The sequence below is a fragment of the Antrostomus carolinensis genome, unplaced genomic scaffold (assembly GCF_000700745.2).
Source record: "Antrostomus carolinensis isolate BGI_N321 unplaced genomic scaffold, ASM70074v2 scaffold6076, whole genome shotgun sequence".
In the NCBI taxonomy this organism is placed as follows: Eukaryota; Metazoa; Chordata; class Aves; order Caprimulgiformes; family Caprimulgidae; genus Antrostomus; species Antrostomus carolinensis.
Genome location: NW_010319675.1, coordinates 63,422 through 83,241, shown reverse-complemented (window position 1 = coordinate 83,241; position 19,820 = coordinate 63,422). Strand labels below are relative to the sequence as shown.

Sequence of the window (19,820 nt, the reverse complement as noted above, 5' to 3'; positions counted from 1 at the left end):
TACTGTTTTGGTTGCCTACTGTACAAAATTTATGCTATTTTTCTGTACAAGAAAGTACCTAAGAAATATTTTGATGGTGCTTTTGTAGAAAAAGTTACATATGTGATCTCTTTTTTGTTTTCAGAGATCTATTGCCTATCTCTTCCCTTCTGGCTTATTTGACAAAAAAGCTAGGCCCATGATGAAGGTAGGATTTCTTAAATTACATTTCTGAATAACAGTAGCATGGTATTTTAAGTAACTTTTCCTTTTGCTGATATTTGTTTGTTTATTTACAGCATCCTTCTGAAATTTTTCCAGAGCAGAGGAGTAAGTGTTCATAGATTTTTTTTGTTGCTGTTGTTGTTATTGTTTCTAAGTATTAGAATCTTTTGCTTATGTAGAATTCCTTATTTTCACAGATATACTTGTTTTTCTCATGTTCCTAATAACTGCTAAGACTTGAACAGTAAAAGCCTGATCTGATATTCTAGTTTTTAGATAAAAAAATACTGCTGGATTCTGGAATACCAGTGGTTTTTTCAGGCATCTCGTTAACTGACTATGGATAAATGTTTTTCATTGTTTAAAAATAAACAGTAGGTAGGATGACGTGCAGAATCTGTTGAAGTCATGGTAAAACCTTTTGTTGAATTCAGTAGCTTTTTGTCAGAGCTGTCTATCACAGCCATAAAATATTCATTAATACTATTTTAAACCAAAAGTTTTCCTGGTAACTTCATTGCTCTAAAAGCTTAGAAATTAGAACTTTTAAATTGCCAGTTGAGAGAATAGGGAGGGTGCAAACTCTCCCAATCATATCTCAGTTTTAACCTGAAAGTCCTAAAGCTGCACTTATGTCCATACTATACTGTCTTTGGTCTCGCTCCTGAGACACTGGATGAAGTCCCAGTTGTCAGTGATACGCCAGTGTGTTGGTCAGTGAGAACTTCACTGAAATTGCCAAATTATTTTTACATAGAATATTTAAAAGATACATCAAAACTTGTTGTCCACTTTTGACTTGTTTAGCAGGCGTGTGAAATTCTACATTCACTGAGCTATTAAGTCCCAGATGGATGCTTAATCTTATAATTTTCCTTCCTTCATTTTGCTGTTCCTGGAATTAGTTGAAACTTGATGTTTTGGGGGCTTTGTGTGTCTTTTAGAAAGCTGCCTAAATTATCTGAAAACCTGGAATTTCAACTTTCAAATGGTATAATGCATTATTTTCTAACTTCACAGTATTGTGAAGTAAAAAGTAGAATGCAAAAAGGTAGAAGAGTTAATCATTATAGAGTTTTAAAATCCAAGGGCTGTTTTATGGCAGAACTAAGGTGCTATTCCATACGCTTTCAGGACTAAAGAATTTTTTTTAAATGCTACCTGTGTCCTGAGGAGTGTAAGAACTAATTAGTATAAATAGATATCTTCGTATTTACATCTAAAAGTAACACTTTCAATAAGTATCTCTTTTAAGACAGCTTTGTCTTGTCTATGCATTATGTCTTTGTTAACTTTGAAGTACTCAAGAATGTTCCCTGAACAGTAATTTGAAGCAAATATGCTTTCACAGCTGCATACATGGAAATTCACACATTCCACCAGTAGTATGTGTGGGTAAAAGCCCCCTGCATTCCTTCTGTTATCATAAGTTTTGCATCTTTCCATTCAACTTGTGCTGTATTATGTCCTCACGTTCCAGTGCAATACATACCGTGCTTATCAGGCAGGTTCTTGGAGTCTTATCTTTGTAGCTTATAGATAGTTTAACTTGAACTTCACTGGATAATACCTTAGCCTTCCAATATCTGAAGGGGGCCTACAAGAAAGGTGAGGAGGGACTTTTCATAAGGGCAGTTAATGACAGAACAAGGGGAAATGGCTTTAAACTGAAAGAGGGGAGGTTTAGATTAGATATTAGGAAGAAGTTCTTCACTGTGAGGGTGGTCAGACACTGGCACAGGTTGCCCAAGGAAGTTGTGGATGCCCCCTCCCTGGAAGTGTTCCCAGGCCAGTCTGGATGAGGCTTTGAGCAACCTGGTCTAGTGGAAGGTGTCCCTGCTGATGGCAGGGGGATTGGAACTAGATGATCTTTAAGGTCCCTTCCAATCCTAACCATTCTATGATTCTATGATAAAATGGTTGGGAGTTGCCCTACAGTTCAATTTGTAAAAAGCTTTCAGGCTTTATTTTTGTCACTTTTCTTTATTTGGAAAAGATCTTTGTCACATTATATTTAAGTTTGGTGGGGTTTTTTTTTCCCAAAGTTGAAATTTATGTGTTGTTAAATTCCATTTTTTTTAATGAATAAAATAAACTGGATTTGTTGAATGATATGGAACTTCCATTTTCTTGCTGATCTAATTACGTAAGCCATAGCATAGGTCTTTGTGTTTAAATATCCCAAATGTTTTAACATGAACAAGTCATAAAATCACCCAGGGTCTGGTTACAGTTCTGATAGATGCAAAAGACAATTGTATGAATACTTAGCTTAGTTTAGACATATTATACTAATAAAAAATCTGTGCTGGTCTTAAAGCACTGTTTTCCAGATCTGTTAATCTTTCATCTTTCACAATCATTATGTAGATTTCAATTGTCTCTTGATTTGTACTTCGTCCTATTCTGAAATGGATACTTCTATCTGTAGTACCAACTATAGAGTCTTTGAAAGTTTATTTAAGATGTACATGAGGGATTCCATCGTGTTAAACAATATTTAGAAACATGGTATTAAATATTTAGTTGTAATTGCAGATGGAGATTGGTTTTTAACAAGATAGTGTAAATCATTAAATTTCCAGACAGGTTGAATACCTGTAAAATGTCTTTGTTCTCTGATATTTAAAATGGTAACCAGTATTATGAAAGAGTTTTATAACTGCAATTAAATACAAGGGATTTTTTTTATCAGTGTTGCTTTCTTGTCTAATCTTGCTTTTCATTAGAAATCCAGTGGGGAGAAGATGGCCGACCATTTCACTTTCTTTTTTATACTGGCAAGCAGTCGTATTATTCATTAATGCATGTAAGTATGTTATAATGTGTAATAAATAATGTTAGCTCCCAGTCAAGTACATGTTATTCTAGAGACACGTATCAGGAGTTTACTCCTGAGTTTACTCATGCTTTCACAGTAGGCCATAATATCACCACCGAAGCTAAATGCAATGTATATTTTTATGTCACTATATCCACTATTAGGGTCATTTTTATGTCACATTAAGAGAACAGACTGCATAATAGTTCTTGCTTTAGTTTTTGGTTTATTTTACTGTTTTGGCTATAGACTGGATTTAAAATAGTCTGAACGCTTTCTAGTAGGCTGTATCTGGTCAGTAGTGGAGAATGCATACACAACAAAAGTGGCTGGTTCTAAGAAAATTCATGGTAGAATAGAAAAATGTTGTTTTGTTTTGTTTTGTTTTTTCCCTTAAAAGCCAAAGGTATAGGAAATGTTATTTGTGCTGACATTTAGTGTGAAGAAAATTTGCATTTAAACTGCTTAATTGATTTTTCTAAGATTGTTCCATTCATGCAAACTGAAGGCTTTTTCTGATTAGTATGGTTCCAGGAGTAAAGGATCTGCATCTGTTTACCTTTATGAAAAAAGCTGTATGGAATAGAACATCACCCTGAGACTTTTAACATGGATAATGAACAGACATTTAGTATCCGTGACCATCAATGGCACAAGCATTATCTGCCTCTTTAGAATAGAGTTTATAGAAAGATTTGCATGTTTCTTACCTGTACTTGCAGAAGACAAAAGCGTTAATAATGTATACAGAAATATTTAACTGTATAATCAAGTCAGATCTTGTTTCCTTATTAGATAGTCCTAAAAAGTTAGTTCTGTGGTTAGTCTGTTGTCAAAAAAAAAAAAAAAAGCTTTATGTTATCAAATTCAGTGCACAGCTTTACAGAGTGTAGTGTTTTTATTAGAATTATCTGGTATTTATTTGCGTTCTGCGTACCCAAAGGACAAAATCCCCACTTGTCAGGTACATTTATTTCTTTGGGAGAATAAAAAACACCCCTCCCCTCTTTTTTTTTTTTGTTGTTGTTGTTGTTGACCTTGGGCAAATGAGCTTCTTGCCCTGGCAGAAATGAAATGAATGATGAATGTAGAGTGTGTCTTTGCTGAGTAATGGAGCTGCAGCATAGGCTTTCCACAGAGGTTTTCTCCTGCACAGCCTGAGGCAGCCCGAGGACCCCTGCTGTTCATTTAAATAGGTATGTCAAATCTGCCTCCAAACGCTGCTGGTTTGATCTGTGGTAATATTTGTGAAGGTTCCATATGGACTTGAGCCCCCTGCAGTGCTAAGAAATAATGTACAACGCTTCATGGTGCAGACGCAAATTTTCTCTGAAAAGGGATGCAGTGCTGCGTTTTAGCTGTCGGAGAGGATGATGGAGCTGACGCGCTAGGCCTGTCAACTTGTTACACGGATGGGTTGCACGCAGCGAGGCTGTGGAAAATCTGTGCCTTTTAACTTTTCTACTTAATCACGGTTGTAGCATTGCCTTTAGACTGTATGCTACATTAATTCTCTTCCTGCCTTCTGCCTTTCATCCCAAGTTTCACGGAAAAAAGTAAAGCATGCAGGTCTTGTAGAGGAGCCTTATCAAACAGCTGTCATCTGACAAGCCATTTGCATTTGTTTTGGCTGAAACAGAGCAACCCAAGGGCAAGATGTTTTGTTGCATTCCATCATAATGAAGAAATTACAAATTTTACAAGGAACACAAGTTTATTTTTAGCTCTTCATAGCAGTTAGAGTATGCAAGCTTGCCTTGGAAATCTCTAAAAGAATAGTGTGCATCTTGTTTCTAACAGCATGGCAACCACCTTCAAACAAATCGGTTTGACAAATGCATTTTTCATTAGTAGAGGATACTTGAGTGTTCTTCAGCTGTTTCTAAATATTTTCATGAAATAGGCTTCACTAAACCTAAATCTCTTAAGTGAGATTTAACAGGGTCTTTTTTAGTCAGCCAAAGGAAAGCGAAATCTGCATGAAATTCCCAACATTGTTTTAACCTCTTATTAATGTGTATTGAAAAAAATGTATTTTTAAGTCACAAAGCTAATTAATTCAGCTAGGGAGAAAAAGGGTTGTATGTAAATAAAATCTAGTGTAAGTAGTCAATCCCATTTTGGGGATGTCTTTTTAAATTGCTACACTAAGTCTAATAAATATTATGTTTATCCGATTTAGCTTTAACTTGTACACCACTGATTACTACTTAGACTCATGTGGAACTTAAATTTTATTAATTGCTGGTAATATAACTGATCACATCATTATTTATTTAGTTAATGCTAATAAATAATATTATCCAGTTACTAAAAATAGACTGTGTATAGTCGCACGTATTATAACTGCCAATATATATGTTATGTCTTGAATATTAAATTAACTTTCATAAAGGATATTTGCTTTACACTCCATTGTTGTCTTTGTTCTGCCTGTTGAATAAAGTTTAGGGAAAAGGACAATTTTTTTTTTCTTCTGATACACAAAACAATGTTTTATTGCATGAAACACCATTTCAGAAATGTTTGATAGTATATTTGATCATCATTTAACTTAAAAGTTTTTTAGAGTAGTGTCATATTTTTGTAATATGCAGAACAAGATTAAGTGGTCTCTTTTTACCATTCTGTCTAGCATAATAGTAATTTTTTTAAATTGTGCTTCTTGTGCTTCTTTAGAAATATCAGAAGTTGTCGATCAGAGGTAAATGCTCTAACAATAGAGTTTTTAACTCTTAAAAACAAAACCTAAAAAACCTCAAAATATATGCTGAAATCGGAAACACATAAGCAGCAAAGAAAAATGCAAAATGTGATGTAAAATGCTGTTGGCTCTGCAGCATATTTTAACCCTTTTTCCATAAAAATATCTTCTTCTGGGCTTCCATTTGCTAATTTCTACCCTAAAATTTTTATACAGGGTAAAATAAGAGTTATTTTTTATTTTAAGAGAACATCCTTGTAGGGATCTGAAATTTGATCTCTCTGAGAAATGGGAGCATTTCAGTACGTAGCCAATCTTGTAAAATCAGCTATTTTGATTGTGTAGTAGCTGAGTTTACAAGACACGCAGATGTGTACATTCATGAATTGGACTGTTGAATCCTGAAATGATTAGTAAAATCTTCACCTGCCAGCTTTGAAAAAGCAAGTGTGTCTTCAGAAACTTTCTTTAGCCTTTGGGAGTAAAGATTTGTCAGATAAATTATTGGGCATTACATGTGATTCCTGATTTTGCAAAGGCTCATCCACATACTTTGCTTCAGATGTGAGTGGTTTTTTTTAGTCTATTGACTTCATCTCTATATAGAGATTAAATACATGCATTACTTTTTTTTTAATACTTAAGACCAAAATTTTATTTTGTAAGATGCAAGTCTACTTTCATTTCCAGAAATATGCAGGAAATTATATTTAGCATTTCTCAAACACTTAGAAGTGTTTTAAAATACTACTTTTTAATGTTGTTTGACTTCATCTCCAGTGTAAGAGTTCTTTGTATGAATGGACATGATTACTGTAATTTAACCAGAACAGCTTAAAGAGATCACTTTAATTCCTAGAAGTGCACATTCCTAGAACTTAAACAGGCTGTGGAGTGTTGATGTTCTTTGGGAATACCTAAGGAGGGTCTTCAGGAAAACCTTACTGTGCCAGCTGTTGTAGCACTTACTTTGTAGTTGTAATAATTATTTTCTGAGGCTAAAAACTGGTGGGTGGCAGCTGACGCTTCAATTTATTTGCCCATGTACATCAGTAGTTTCTGAATATGATGACAAAATCCTTAAGTCTACCTTTAACTCGTGTCACATTAACTGAAAATACTTCAGTTGCTGTTTAGAAGTAATTCTGACTATGTTTGTCCTAAGGTTCCCTCCCCCTCCTCTTTTTTATTTTTTCAAGAACTGTGATACAGTTTTGTTTTTGTTGCGCTCCTGGTTCATGTGTTTTTTGCTGACCGTTTCAATAGATAAATGTATATGCTGGTGTAGTGAAGAGGATGGGTGTTTGTGAGGAGGCAGACTGGAGACTGCTTTTCTTTTGACAGGTAGGAAGGTCACACGCTGTGCCTTATGAAGGCAAAAGGTAAACTGAGAGGCTACCATTAAAGTGAAAAACTTCCTTACACGTTTATAAGACCTAGTAACCCCATATCTCTTCTGATCATCTAACACCAAAATATCTTCTTCATGCCTGCTTTGACTTCTTCCAAATGCAGAAACTCATGGAGCTCACAGGAAGCAATAAGCCTGTCCAGCTGACCTCTCCCCAGGTAGCTGAGGGGCAGCCACCGCTGTCCTTCCCCTTCTCTTCCCTCCTTCGACACTCCAGAGCAGGAGTTTCCGTACTGATTCGCTTTCATGTGTAACTGCCTAGGCGTAAAAATTGCTTGGTGTGAGGCACATCTCATGCCCTTTAACCCAAACCATGTCTGTGCTTTTAATGTATAGTCAATAATTTTTGCAGCCTAATAGTCGCCTCTGAATGGAGCTGTTAAGATTATTGGAGTGATGTAACATGAATCTTGCCCAGTGTAGTGCTACCACAGCTTGTTACCTTTGAGATCTACAGGTATATTTGTGAGGTTTGGAGATACTTGAAAATACGATTTATTGTGGTCTTTTCTATGAAAGTTAAATAGACTTTTTGAAGTAAAAAAATTTCCTAGTTCCTATCTGATAGTTATCTCTTACAAAGAAATAAAGGATTTCTAAAAGGCATATTACTGTAATACGTCAGCTCTGATGCTGTCTCAAAGAAAAGTGGACAATTTTTTATGTTGGGATTTGATACTGTGGAGTTATTAAAAAAATACTTTTATTGCACTGTGCCATTAAAAAAAAAAAAGGAAAAAGAAAAAAGTCACCAATGAGCTGCATCAAAGACTTGATAGTCTTTAACTATCAGGAACTATCAGTGATTTGTTCCTATTTAAATCCTTTGAGTGCAGCTCAGATAACAATCTGATTACAGTCTGAACGCTTTAATTACAAATATTTTTAGTATATGTGCGGGTGTATTTTTCTATTAATGAATAAATCAGCTTGAACAGTAGATGTTTATAACTAAGCAAGACTTTTTGTTTGTGGGTTTTCTTAATGTAAACTGAAGAAATTTCAATGCATCATGTTGCAGATCCAAGTATTGTGTTAGGAACTAGTATTTCATTTGCTTATTTTTGACAGTACAGAGCTGTCTCGCATTTCTTTTACTGTTTTTTGTAAGTAATACAAAGAAAAAAACAAACCAACCAGCCATTGTTCCTTGTACCCACTAATTCTTAACACTGTAGTTTCTCTTTAGTATTTGCTAAAACTCATAATAATGCATTTGAAGGTGATTATAAGCTTTCTATTTTGACTTCTTAATGAAAATAAATTTGGCATATAAGTACTTTGTTGTAGTACAACAATTCTGTTTTGTTTCAATATTTTTTTATAATTATATCTCCAAGTACTCCTGTTTAACTTGTGATTTAAATCACTGTTGTAATTCAGAGTATTAGATGTTATATTTTAGAGCCAAATAGTCGGAAATTTTCTGAAGTGAAAAAAACCTGAAAATACTTTATTAAAAGAGTATTTCTCCTGTAATATTTTCAGTGTAGCTTTTTGGAATGTTTTTCCTTTTGTTTTTCTGAAGTGATAAATCACTGTCGTAGCATTGTTTGAAAATAATAGCATAGATAAGAATTTTGAGAAAATGTTTAAAAAAACTACTGAAAATTCAGAGTAAGTATCTGTAACATTTGAAAGAACAAAAATTCTGGTTATGGTAAATATACCACTTTGTGTGACCCTATAGACATGCCTTGGTAAGAGAGAGTTCTGGCTGATACAGACCACCAATAAAGCCAACACTCTAAATGTACAAAAATCCAACTAAATAAAATTATTTATAATCTTAAAGATTGTCTCTATTTTTGTTGTATGTTTTAGTGTTACATCCATTATACCAATGTATACAGTTGAGAATTTTTTTTTTTTACAAGCATGTGTAAGGAGGCAACAAACACTACTGAAGAAAAATAGCAGAATTCAAAATGAATTACTTTGAACTGCATATGAAAATATTATATATACACTATGTAAATGTTGGTTGTTTTAGATTTAACTTTCTATATTTGTTTTAATTTTCAGAGCTCTGCCTGTTTTCTGACCTCTGTATTTGAAGTGTTTGGAGAGTAAAGCTGCATAAATATGTGTTTTAAATAACAAAATTTAAATATTAACTTGAAAAATGCAATTTAATACTTTTTCCATACATATTTTAGGAAACATATGAAAAATTGCTAAATGCTCAGAAGTATCAAGACCAACTGGCAGCTCAAGACCTTCCTCCTCAGAAGGAAAAAAAGTAAGCTTCTGATTACAGTGACTATTGGTACTACTTTTCTTAAAATGCTTCAGTAAGTTGTTTTGGCACTTCTTTTAGTTCCGTACTTTACCTGCCTTTTATTCTACAAACACATTTTCAGACTTTTTCCCTATTTCTTGTCTAATATTTGTATGATAATTTCAGATTGAAAAGTTTTACCCATAGTATGTACGTGGGAAATGCTCACTTCTCACTGCGAAAATAGGGAAACCCCACCTGTTTCTCTTGCTCTTTAATCTCTCCTTGCTCTTTTCAGTGTCCTCTCCTATATAAAAATTCTGAAGTGTGATTTGAAAATGGAGAATATCCACGATTCTATGTTTCTGTATATGAAATTTGCAAATTATTTCTTTATTAAAGATTTTTAAAGAGGAGGTAAATTCTTTATAAGAAAACAAGGCATTTTGAAGTACCAAATAACTTGCTTATCTGTTGGAAAAATCCCAAAGCCTGAAGCTGAGCTCTTTAGTAGTCTTTCATTAATTACAGTTCTTGAATATTTTTACTTACCAATATTTAACTTGAAGAGTATCAAAATACTTAATTTCACTGTTTTTATTCTGATGGCTTTGAACAGCTAAATAATCAAAAACTGTAGTAATTTTAGGAAAGTTTATTTGGTTGGATTTTTTAAAATATCACCATTATTAGTAATTGAATTTAGTTTCTCTTCTTTTTCCTCTTTAACTTCTCTGGTATGTACAGCAAGCTCTTCAACTAGTTAGCCACTGGACAGAAAAGATACGTGTCAACCAGAAGCAGCTGTGGGTGATGCTGCAGTTGTTATTTTCTTAGTGCATCAGTCAGGATTGTCTTGGTAATGGGTATATGCATTAAGATCTGTTTGCTTCTCTTAAGCTGGATTCTTGATTTTCTATTTTAAGATTTAAATTAAGCAAGTTTTAAAAGAAATGGATACAGCTAGAAAGCTTTGATTTTTGGCATTTACTGCTTTTCTGCATAATTACTTTTTCACTGTCCACTTTTTTATTTTTATCTTTGTCCTTGCTATGTATTTTCTATCCAGATTTATGTGCTGTTCCAGTGGCATATCATGTTGGTTTGTCATTTCTTAATTACAGCCATTTGTTATTGATGTTAGGGAGAGAAAGGATTAATTTGCTGAGATTATTTCAATTTCTTAAATAACAGAAGTTCATGTTTCTTCATGATATAAATAGTGTCCTATGACCCACAGAATGCTTTATGATAGATTCATGTTAGCTTCTGAGCAGACAAGAGAACAAATGAATTTAGTTTCTTTAGTGTATGCTGCTGAAAAATAACCTGACTCCTTACAGAGCTCAGACAGTGGATTTACTGATGTGAAAAATGACTTAAGGCTAGTCAGAGTTGAAGGGTTTTTTCCCCTGTTAGGTTTGTAAAAGCTCAGAGAATTTAAAGGATTTTTGAGACTTATTTTCCACGCTGGATATGGTACTTCCTCTGAGATTAGCCTGGATAATTTATCTCTGAAGTGTAGGTAGAAGGTGAGTGGGAAGGCCTGTTTGTTGTTTGTTCGTTTGTTTGTTTTTTTCCAGAAAATAATCTGTTGTGGATGCATTCTGTACTATTAACTGTAGGGTTAGGATCTGATCTTGAACTACTTTAGGTTTATAGCTTTTCACATGTAAGAAATTTCATTGACTTCACTGGAAATAGCAATATGTAAATATAAGTACATACTTGAGTCTGTCAGGATTGGAAACGTTATAAAATTACTGTTAAAACCAGCATTGTTTCTAAATAAATGCTGTTCATGCCCTGACTCAGAGAAGCATTAAAATACATACTGAAGAAGTACTACTACTTAAAATCAATTTCAGAAGGAATGCTTTTCTGAATCACAGCTTCCTTAGTGTTGATGAAAACATTCATTAGGATTGTTTCTAAAAAAACCTAAAGAAGTAAGGAACTAGTTACAGGTTTGCCTTAAATTTACCTGATAATATTGATATGTATATTTATGGTAGCATTCTGTTTTGCTGGACACTTCATATTACACATATTTCATAAAGATTTATTTCAAGAGTTGTTTTTTCTTTGTGACAGCATCTCTGTACAAGGCTGTTTTCTTAGAAATTTCTGGGTTTGCTATTGTCAGTGTAGTTTTTGTCCTGAGCAGGTCAAGATTACACAGTAGCTAAAATACAGTGTGTCATTGCTGCATTAGTACTTTGACCATGCTTACTGTTGGTGGAGTTGTTTGTATTGACCAGAACAGGAAAGACCAGAGACAAAATTCTGGTACTTCAGAACATTTCATCTTAATGTTCTGCCTTTGATTTTGTTCTTTGCTGCTTGTAAACCAAACTTTTCCTAGCAGCAGGCTTCTAAAACTTAAGTCCTAAGTTGTGGGGAAGATCGCTTACTATTACAGTATTACTGTACCTCAGTCTCATTACTTTAATAATATGAATACTGCATAGCTGATACTCATAATTTTCATGTGGTTAATTCACTAAATGAAGTTACCATCCCTTTCAAAAGACAGATCTTTCAAAATCAATGTAGGCCTCCTCGTGTTTACTTTATGAATGTGATCTATATTCATTTATAACGGAAAATGTATCTCTGAACAAAGATTGACTGTATGTGTGGTCCTTTGTGATGTAACTCTAATTGCATGGTTAATTAAAGGAGAATATATGTGATATTTTAAACAGAAACCTGGCTGGCAGCAGATGGCTGACTAAGATTGAATTGGAAGAAATGTTGTTAGAAAAACTGTCAGATGATGATGTAAGTAATTAATCTTTCTGATTTTAAGGAGGCTTCTGTCTTAAAAATACGGACTCTGGGTGCATTTTTGGATACTGAAAAGGTACTACATAGAAGGAGGTGCTCTTCAAAAGAATTTTCTTCCTTCTCACAAAGTCTGTATATGCTCAAAGCACTGTCAGATTCATGTTGTCTTGAAAAGTGCCCTGTGTTGCTTTTTTTTTTATCTGTCACAGTACAGATCTGTTAAGGGTTTTCCACTATTACTAACATAGTTTAATTTTTCTCCTGGTAACATTGTGAGGCCTAGATCACTTGTTCCTTGTCATCTAATTATCTAGTCAGGAATGGAGTACAGTTAACACTTTGTAATAGAAATAAACAGTCATTTATTCTAGTTATAGATGAATAACGGACAGGGCTGGAACTTCTGTTGCTTATCGTAGAGAAGGGGTAAATGTTCAAGATGAGAAACAGGATGGATTTGTGGAACGGTAAACCTGCACAGAGTTTGATTGTTTAATCTTAAGGAGGACATGATAATGATAGAAAAATCACAGAGAAGTTTGATCAGAAATAAGGAGTCTTTTTTTTTTTTTTTACGTGATTGGCTACAGAATGAAGTATCAGAAACAAGATACAAAGCTTGCTGTATTCTCCTTGATATGTATATGGTGGGAGAGAGGAGGGATTTGCAGTTTCCCCAGTATCTACAAACTGTATCACTGTTCAGATTTGGAATCCTTTACTTGTATTTCTAGGAGTAAGACTATTCATCCTGATAGTCATACGCTTCTTTCTCACTCATAGCTTTTTCCTACAGTCCCCTAACTAACATTAGATTTTGTAACTGCAGGTTTAGTCTATGTGGCCAGCTTCAGTTTTCTTTTGGAATTTTAAGCTTAAATATGATAGTACCAGAGAATATAATGCTCTTTGTCTGAGCATCCGAACTGTTTTCTCACCTGGAAACAGTGTTCTTCAATCTCCTCTGTCCTGTGGACAGCATCTTGGCAAAAATAGCATAGCATAGCATAGCAGCAAACATGCCCTTTGGTTGCTTGTCATCCAGAACAGTAACATGTGATGGCTTCCTTGTCTATGGGCAATGTGGAAAGGTCTTGAGCAGATTATGGTCCGTAAGCATAAGTTAGAAATTGCTGTTGTAAATTCTCTGTCCTGGTATACCCAGGAGACTTCCTCTGTCTTACTTGCCATAGAAGCAGTTACGACTTCAGTGTTTTTAGTAGCTCCTGCATTTGGAATGTCTGTTTTTCCTCTCAGAGTGCAAGGAACCGGTCTAGTTGTACAGTTTAGTGTTCTTCACTACTTGGTTTTTATACAGTCAACATCTGTAAAAGTAGACTGCAGTAAACAAAACAAAACAAAAAACCACAAAAAACCCAGCCAAACAAAAAAACCCCACCAAAACCACAAACCATTTACATACTGGCTTCTTACATGTAAAACCACAAAGCCTCAGCCTATAGGAACAAACATTGTTTAAATATATTTGAAATGTCTTGGTATGAGCTACTAGTCTTACCTGCTCAAATTCTTATGTTTTGCTGTTGCAACAAAATTTTCTGTGGTGTTTGCATTATTAAACAAAATCAGAGCTATTGATATTTTTTTTCCTTTGCACTCTGCAAGTGAAAACTGTTGGAAGCTTTCTTAATCTATAGCTTCTATAATTTGTAAATTTTTGTGGTTTTATATTTCTGCTCTTGAAAGGCTTTACCCCTTATCTGTGTCGTATCATTAAACAGAAGCTAGCTTTCTAAGTGATGTTAGAATTCCAGGGGCTATTGCTAAATTACAAGGAAAGTATTAATTTTATGCAGAAGACTCTGGTAACAGAGAGAAGAAAAAATGCTTTTAATAACAGCTTGTAAGTAAACAAAACTTCAAAAATAATTATATCTATATGAAAAATCCATTTTAGATGCTAGCATACCTTTAGATCCAGTGACCCGCTCTCTAGTGCTCCTGCCAGTAACACTTCATAACTGGACATCCCAGCTTTTAGCACAAATGGGTTAACACAGTGGTGTTTACTCTTTAATCACATGTTGAAGAACTTTGGAGGGAGGTGTAAGCGGGAAAGAGAACCACACAGTAGCAAAGGATAATTTATTTCAAGAGCTTGCCCTTTAAGTCAAGGATCTCTTGAATTTTTAAATAGCTTGATTGTTCGGTTTTAAAGGAAATCATAAACATTAAAGTAACTCAGCTTGAACAGCCAAAGATAGATAGATAGGTATTTCCTGTATATATTATGAAATATAATCATTTAAGAGGTTTGGTTTAGTGAAATAAAATTATTTTCAAGTCAACGAACATGCTGACTTACTGAAAATGAGGTGAGAATCTTTTCCTTTTGCCATTTTAATAAAACAATAATAAAAGAATGAAGACCTCAATATTTTCTTTTTAAAAGTGAGATTAACTTCATTCTGATAGAGTAATCCTGTATTACAAAGGAGTTGGTTATGCTTTGAATTCAAGTTTCATTGTTGCCTGAAGAAAGAACTAGGTACCTTTAGTCACACAGAAAATGATGCAGCTGCATGCTGTTCTTAAATCAGCATGTAGGTGCAAAACTGTCATCTTGTCAGAAATTGTCAATAAAAGTGAAGTAGAAAAGATCAATTATATAAAAATAGAAAGTTGTAGCAAATGTAATTACACATGCATCCTTTAATGAAGTCTTGTTATCTACAGTATTCAAGATTTATTCAACTCTTACAAAAACTGATGACGTTACCATGTAGTGATGTTGAGGAGAAGTATATACAAAAGTTTTCCAAAGAAGTTCCTGCGCAGTTGCAGAAGATAGTTATTGAGCCCCTGAAGTATGACGAGCGAGGAGTGGCCTTCAGCACCGGTGAAGGTAATCATTTCAAGTTGGTTGGTAATGATGCAGAATTTTTTCCTCTTCATGCTACATTCTTTATAGTGTGTACAACACTGCTGAATGTGTCACTACTTAATTTTATATGCTTATGTGTATATTGCATGTATAATTGTTACGTTATGGCATACTAAGTTATGACACAACCTGGTAACAAAGTGGAAGCTTTTGGCACAGAGGCCATCAACTGTTAGTTTTTATCTGTGTTTCTATACAGTAGGACTCTGTTGTGCTACATGTAGGATACAAAAGTACTTTCATTGCTGGCAAGAGTTGACTGTTAAACATCAAGGGCAGGGAACTTGGGGAGCACAAACACATATAGATAATTCTATGGATGTAACAGCGTTGTTGCTTAGTGTAAAAGTGGCATTTTTAGACCACTACTGACATTTGTAGGCAGTTCAGCAAAGGAGAAGTTTGCGGATGCAAAGAATAAGTAGCAAGTCATTTTGATATTTACAAACAGCCTAGGAAAATAGAAAGAAGGAACTCATCAATTTTTCAAACAAGTGGACAAACCACAGCTTACATTAGAGATGGAGAATCAGTCACTGGTACCAAAACGGGGGGGATGTTAGAGAAGAACCATGAAGGTCTCTGTATCTTCTAAACACAGGCTGCTTATGTTTTCAGTGGAGAGACACATAGTGGAAGAGTGATATGAGTGATTGCCTAGAAAAAATAATGCAGCAACAACGTGGTTAGGCAAGTCTGACTTTCTGGACAAAGCATATGCACATGCTTTATATCTATGCTGTACATTTAAGAGGAATCTTAGTCAGCAATGACTTGTATTCTTAAGCAGCAGGCAGTGGATGATAGTAAGAACAGAGGTCCCAGAGAATCTGAGGGACAGAATGGATAGAGAGCGCTGTTCTGGGTTGACTTCAAGGTGACATGACAACAAGGAGATTTGAGAGTGCCAAACTGGGATTTAATCCACACTTGTTTTCAATAGTGTCTTCAGAACAACAGTTATTGAAGTTTGATAAACACACAACCCATGTTACTCAAGAAAAGCGATCAGATTTTATAAGTTCAAGAACAGTCTTGTTTGTGTCCCATCATCCCCCTAAATTAAGAAGAATGTCTTATTTGGTTCATAATTCCTGTATCGGAATGATTGCTTCCTTGTGCTGCAGAATGGTCTTAGGCTTTAGCACAGAGTTTGTCATGTTTTAACTTGAAGCTTTAACTTGAAGCAATGCTTATGCATTGCTTATACCAGTATAATTAATGTGTTAATATTTTCCATGTGAATATTTTTAAACTTCTATATCTTTGTGTGATTTTATGAAGTATTTTAGTATTATTAGAAATTGTACTTATGGTAAACATAGGTGTTAAACAAACTGTTTCTTTCCATATTCTGTGACATCACCAAGCAAGACAGTGTCCTGTTCTACCGGAGTTACGGGAGGTAGAGTGTTACCTCTGCCTCCTCCCAACACACACTTCCCCCCCCAGCCCCTTAGTAGACATTGATTAAAATATATTGAAACCTAGTTGTTCATTGTTTGTATTTATTTCCTTCTTTTTATTTTTTTGTTTTAATTTACCTCATCCTTCAAAATGAAACAGCTAGTACTGTATGAAAGTGTTGAGATTTGCTTAACTTCTTGGGCACTTGAAGTTCTGTAGACTATTGAAGGCTCATAACAAATTGGTTTTAATTCCTTTAAGGTGTAAGAAAAACTGCAAGAGCTACTGCAGTAGTTTATGACAATGGGACTGGAAAAATGACAGTGAATGGAATAGACATTTTACATTACTTCCCAGTGCTGCAGGACAGGTGAGAGCAATATGAAATGCTCTATTCTTATTGTACTGCTATTCCACCAAACTGTCCTGCAGTTACGTTTTGGTGCAGTGTTCCACAGTGTTGATGCTGTGTTCTTGTTTCTGTATAACTGTCTGTTTTATGAAAACTGGTCTTGCTTTTCCTCATAATTTTCAGGAGTCGGTAGTACAAGAACTGATAGGTGGACCTTGCTGTGTTTCTTGTCTCTCCCTTTCTGAAGGGATGCAAAACAAGAGCACAGACAATTTGCATAGTTCAAACTTTGGTCCACTTAAAAAGGGTTTGCTATTTAATTTAAAAATAAATGAATAATAAACAGTGTCTTTAAGTGTCTCCTGAGAGATTTGCAAATTTTATGCATGTGTAATTACTTGGCATACAGTAACATAGTGGAAGCAAACAAGGTGAGACACTTAATTTAAAGCTTCAGATTTCAGAGGATGTGCACAGTCTGATATAGAAGAGACTTCTCATAAGGCTGACATAAGAAGATTTCTATCCCTTATGTGATTTTTATTTTATTTTGTGGTTTTTGAGCTCAAGAATAGAGTGAGGGATTGCTCAGTTTGAATATCCAGAGCTGATGGATCTTGACATGTACAGATAAGGAGTGAAACAAAAGTTCATTGTAAAACTGAACTTAACTTACTTAGCACAGGCAGTTTGAATATGCTCATAGCTGCTGATTTCCTATTTATTTAGTTGCTATCATTAGGCGATTAGAGATATTAATGCCTTTCTGGATCTCTGCCTGAAAGTTAATTATGTTTTTGTTTATAGTATGATAAAAAATGTATATAACGTGTAAAGTTAATTTTTATTATTATGATTATTATTTTTTTCTTTTTAGAGAACAGTTGTTGTTCCCTTTCCAGTTTCTTGACAGAGTTGAGAAACATGATACAGTTTGCACAGTCTCTGGTGGAGGAAGATCTGCACAGGCTGGAGCAATACGGTTAGCCTCTGCAAAAGCCTTAAGGAGTTTTGTGACAGAAAAGGAGGTGGAATTCATGAGGCAAGGTAGGAATTGAAATTGTTTCAACGTTACTTCACAGGATCACAGAGTCATTAAGATTGGAAAAGACCTCTGAGATCATCCAGTCCAACCAGTTCTTAATGTGTTTCTGGTAATAATGGAATTAATACGAGGATCATTAAGAATCAGATAGTGCAAATTTGAATAAACAATCCCAGTGAAACCTTGTATATTGTATGAAGGGATCTGCATTTATTTATAAATTGTTTTCACTTGTTTCTTAACATCCTTTGTGTACATTTTGGATGACTTCTTGAGTATTTTTCCATGTGTTCATGACCTCTCTTAAGTCTATTAACCAGAATATATTGCCTCAACACAGAATCGCAAAACTTGAATGTATGTTCACTAACAAATAACTCTGGATCAGGCATTAGTGAGTTGTAAGGTACTAAGATTGTATTTTGTTTTACTTGGATTAGTCACATCTTTGTGTTTACAAAAGTTTCTTTCTTGAACTTGAACACTAGAGCGTTAGCTTTGAATGGGTAGTAATGGACTTAAACACATTACATGCAACTAGCCAGACTGAAGCAACTTACTTCCTCGCTTGCTTTATTTAGAGTTTATAAATTACCTGGGATAAGATAGAGCTTACTTGGATAACTGCAGTATTTGATACTCCTCAGTGATTAGCTGCCATACTGTTTCAGCAAGTACAGAATTATAAACAGTGAGCTTTTTAACTATGATCTTTCTGGACTAGTAGAGGGAATACCTGTGTGTATTGCTGGCACAACAGGTACGATTTTTTCACTCTTTTGCCATCCATGGAAATAAAGCTGTCTTCATGCTAGTATCTTTGTAAGAAGTTTCTTTGATTATAGCTTTTCAGTACTGACAAGTATGAGTACAGGGAATACCCCTGTAAACTGACATTGTAACTAGTTGAGTATCTGTAATGAGATCAGCATAATTCTGAACATGTTTTGGACGTTGCCAAACATACTTTGGAAATGCTAAACGTGCTTTGAAGCAGTGGTCTCCAAAGTGGGACTTGTGCATCCCGGTGTTGCACAAGATGATCCGTTGGGGTGCAGGAAGAAAATCTTAGAATTTCAGTAATGTATTTAATTTGTAAATGAACAAAGACACATTTATTGGGGGGGGGAGCGGGGGGTGCATGCTGAAAAACATTTTATTGATAGGAGTGCACAATCAAAAAAAGTGTGGAGACCACTGCTCTCAAGGTTTAAGCAACATAGATACAAAACAATGTGGGATGTTTTTTTTGTGATTTGTAAAGTAAAATGTGAAGAAAGTTCAGTTACTAAAGAAAAGTTAAAATGTAAGAGGATCTGGTGAAATTCCTTTCAGTGTGTTTTATACTGAATCCTTATGCTTCTAGATGTTACATTTCATGTGCAAAGTTACTGGTTGCCTTGAATCCCCCCCTTGTAGTATATCTGTAATATTGAATAATAACAGGAAACAAATGGGTGCTTTTCTGTGTATTGTAGCTGGACTACTGACATATGACCCACGTGTGAAGGAACGAAAAAAGCCTGGTCAAGAGGGAGCCAGACGGAAATTCACCTGGAAAAAGCGATAAGTCTGAGTATTTAAAGAATGACAGAATGCTACCAGAATTTCAAAATGTACTGAAATCTGATTTAAAACTATTGTATAAATATATTTAGTAATAAAGACTTTTCCTGTTGTAACTACTTTTTTCTTTTTTTTAAAAACCAAGAAACAACTTTTAAAAAATTTATTTGAAATTGTGATGTGATTTGTCAAAATGCTGAATCTAAAATAGTAGCTTGAGTGCCAGCTTTGCGTCTTAGCTACGTTGAACTTAATAATGATTTATGAAACTGTTGGTGGATTATAACTTCTAAAAATCAGTCTGTTCAGTGACTTGACTAAATTCTGAAATTAGGCAACTCCTAAACAGGCATTTGGACAACGTTGACATGTCTCCCTTTTTGCCTCACAGGTA

General features: G+C 34.6%; 1 protein-coding gene across 1 annotated transcript in view; it reads left to right on the top strand.

Annotated features, from left to right (window-relative positions):
* The window catches only part of MRPS9 (mitochondrial ribosomal protein S9), a gene marked incomplete at its 5' end in the record, with an annotated part of 34,508 nt that extends 14,976 nt beyond the window's left edge, over positions 1–19,532 (top strand). The window contains 9 exons of the mRNA XM_010169321.2: positions 125–187; positions 279–309; positions 2,934–3,013; positions 9,300–9,382; positions 12,070–12,145; positions 14,849–15,017; positions 16,725–16,833; positions 17,693–17,862; positions 19,339–19,532. Of these exons, the coding sequence (XP_010167623.2) occupies positions 125–187; positions 279–309; positions 2,934–3,013; positions 9,300–9,382; positions 12,070–12,145; positions 14,849–15,017; positions 16,725–16,833; positions 17,693–17,862; positions 19,339–19,430 (873 nt within the window). The remainder of the gene's footprint in view (positions 1–124; positions 188–278; positions 310–2,933; positions 3,014–9,299; positions 9,383–12,069; positions 12,146–14,848; positions 15,018–16,724; positions 16,834–17,692; positions 17,863–19,338) is intronic.
* Between the last annotated feature and the right edge of the window lie 288 nt (positions 19,533–19,820).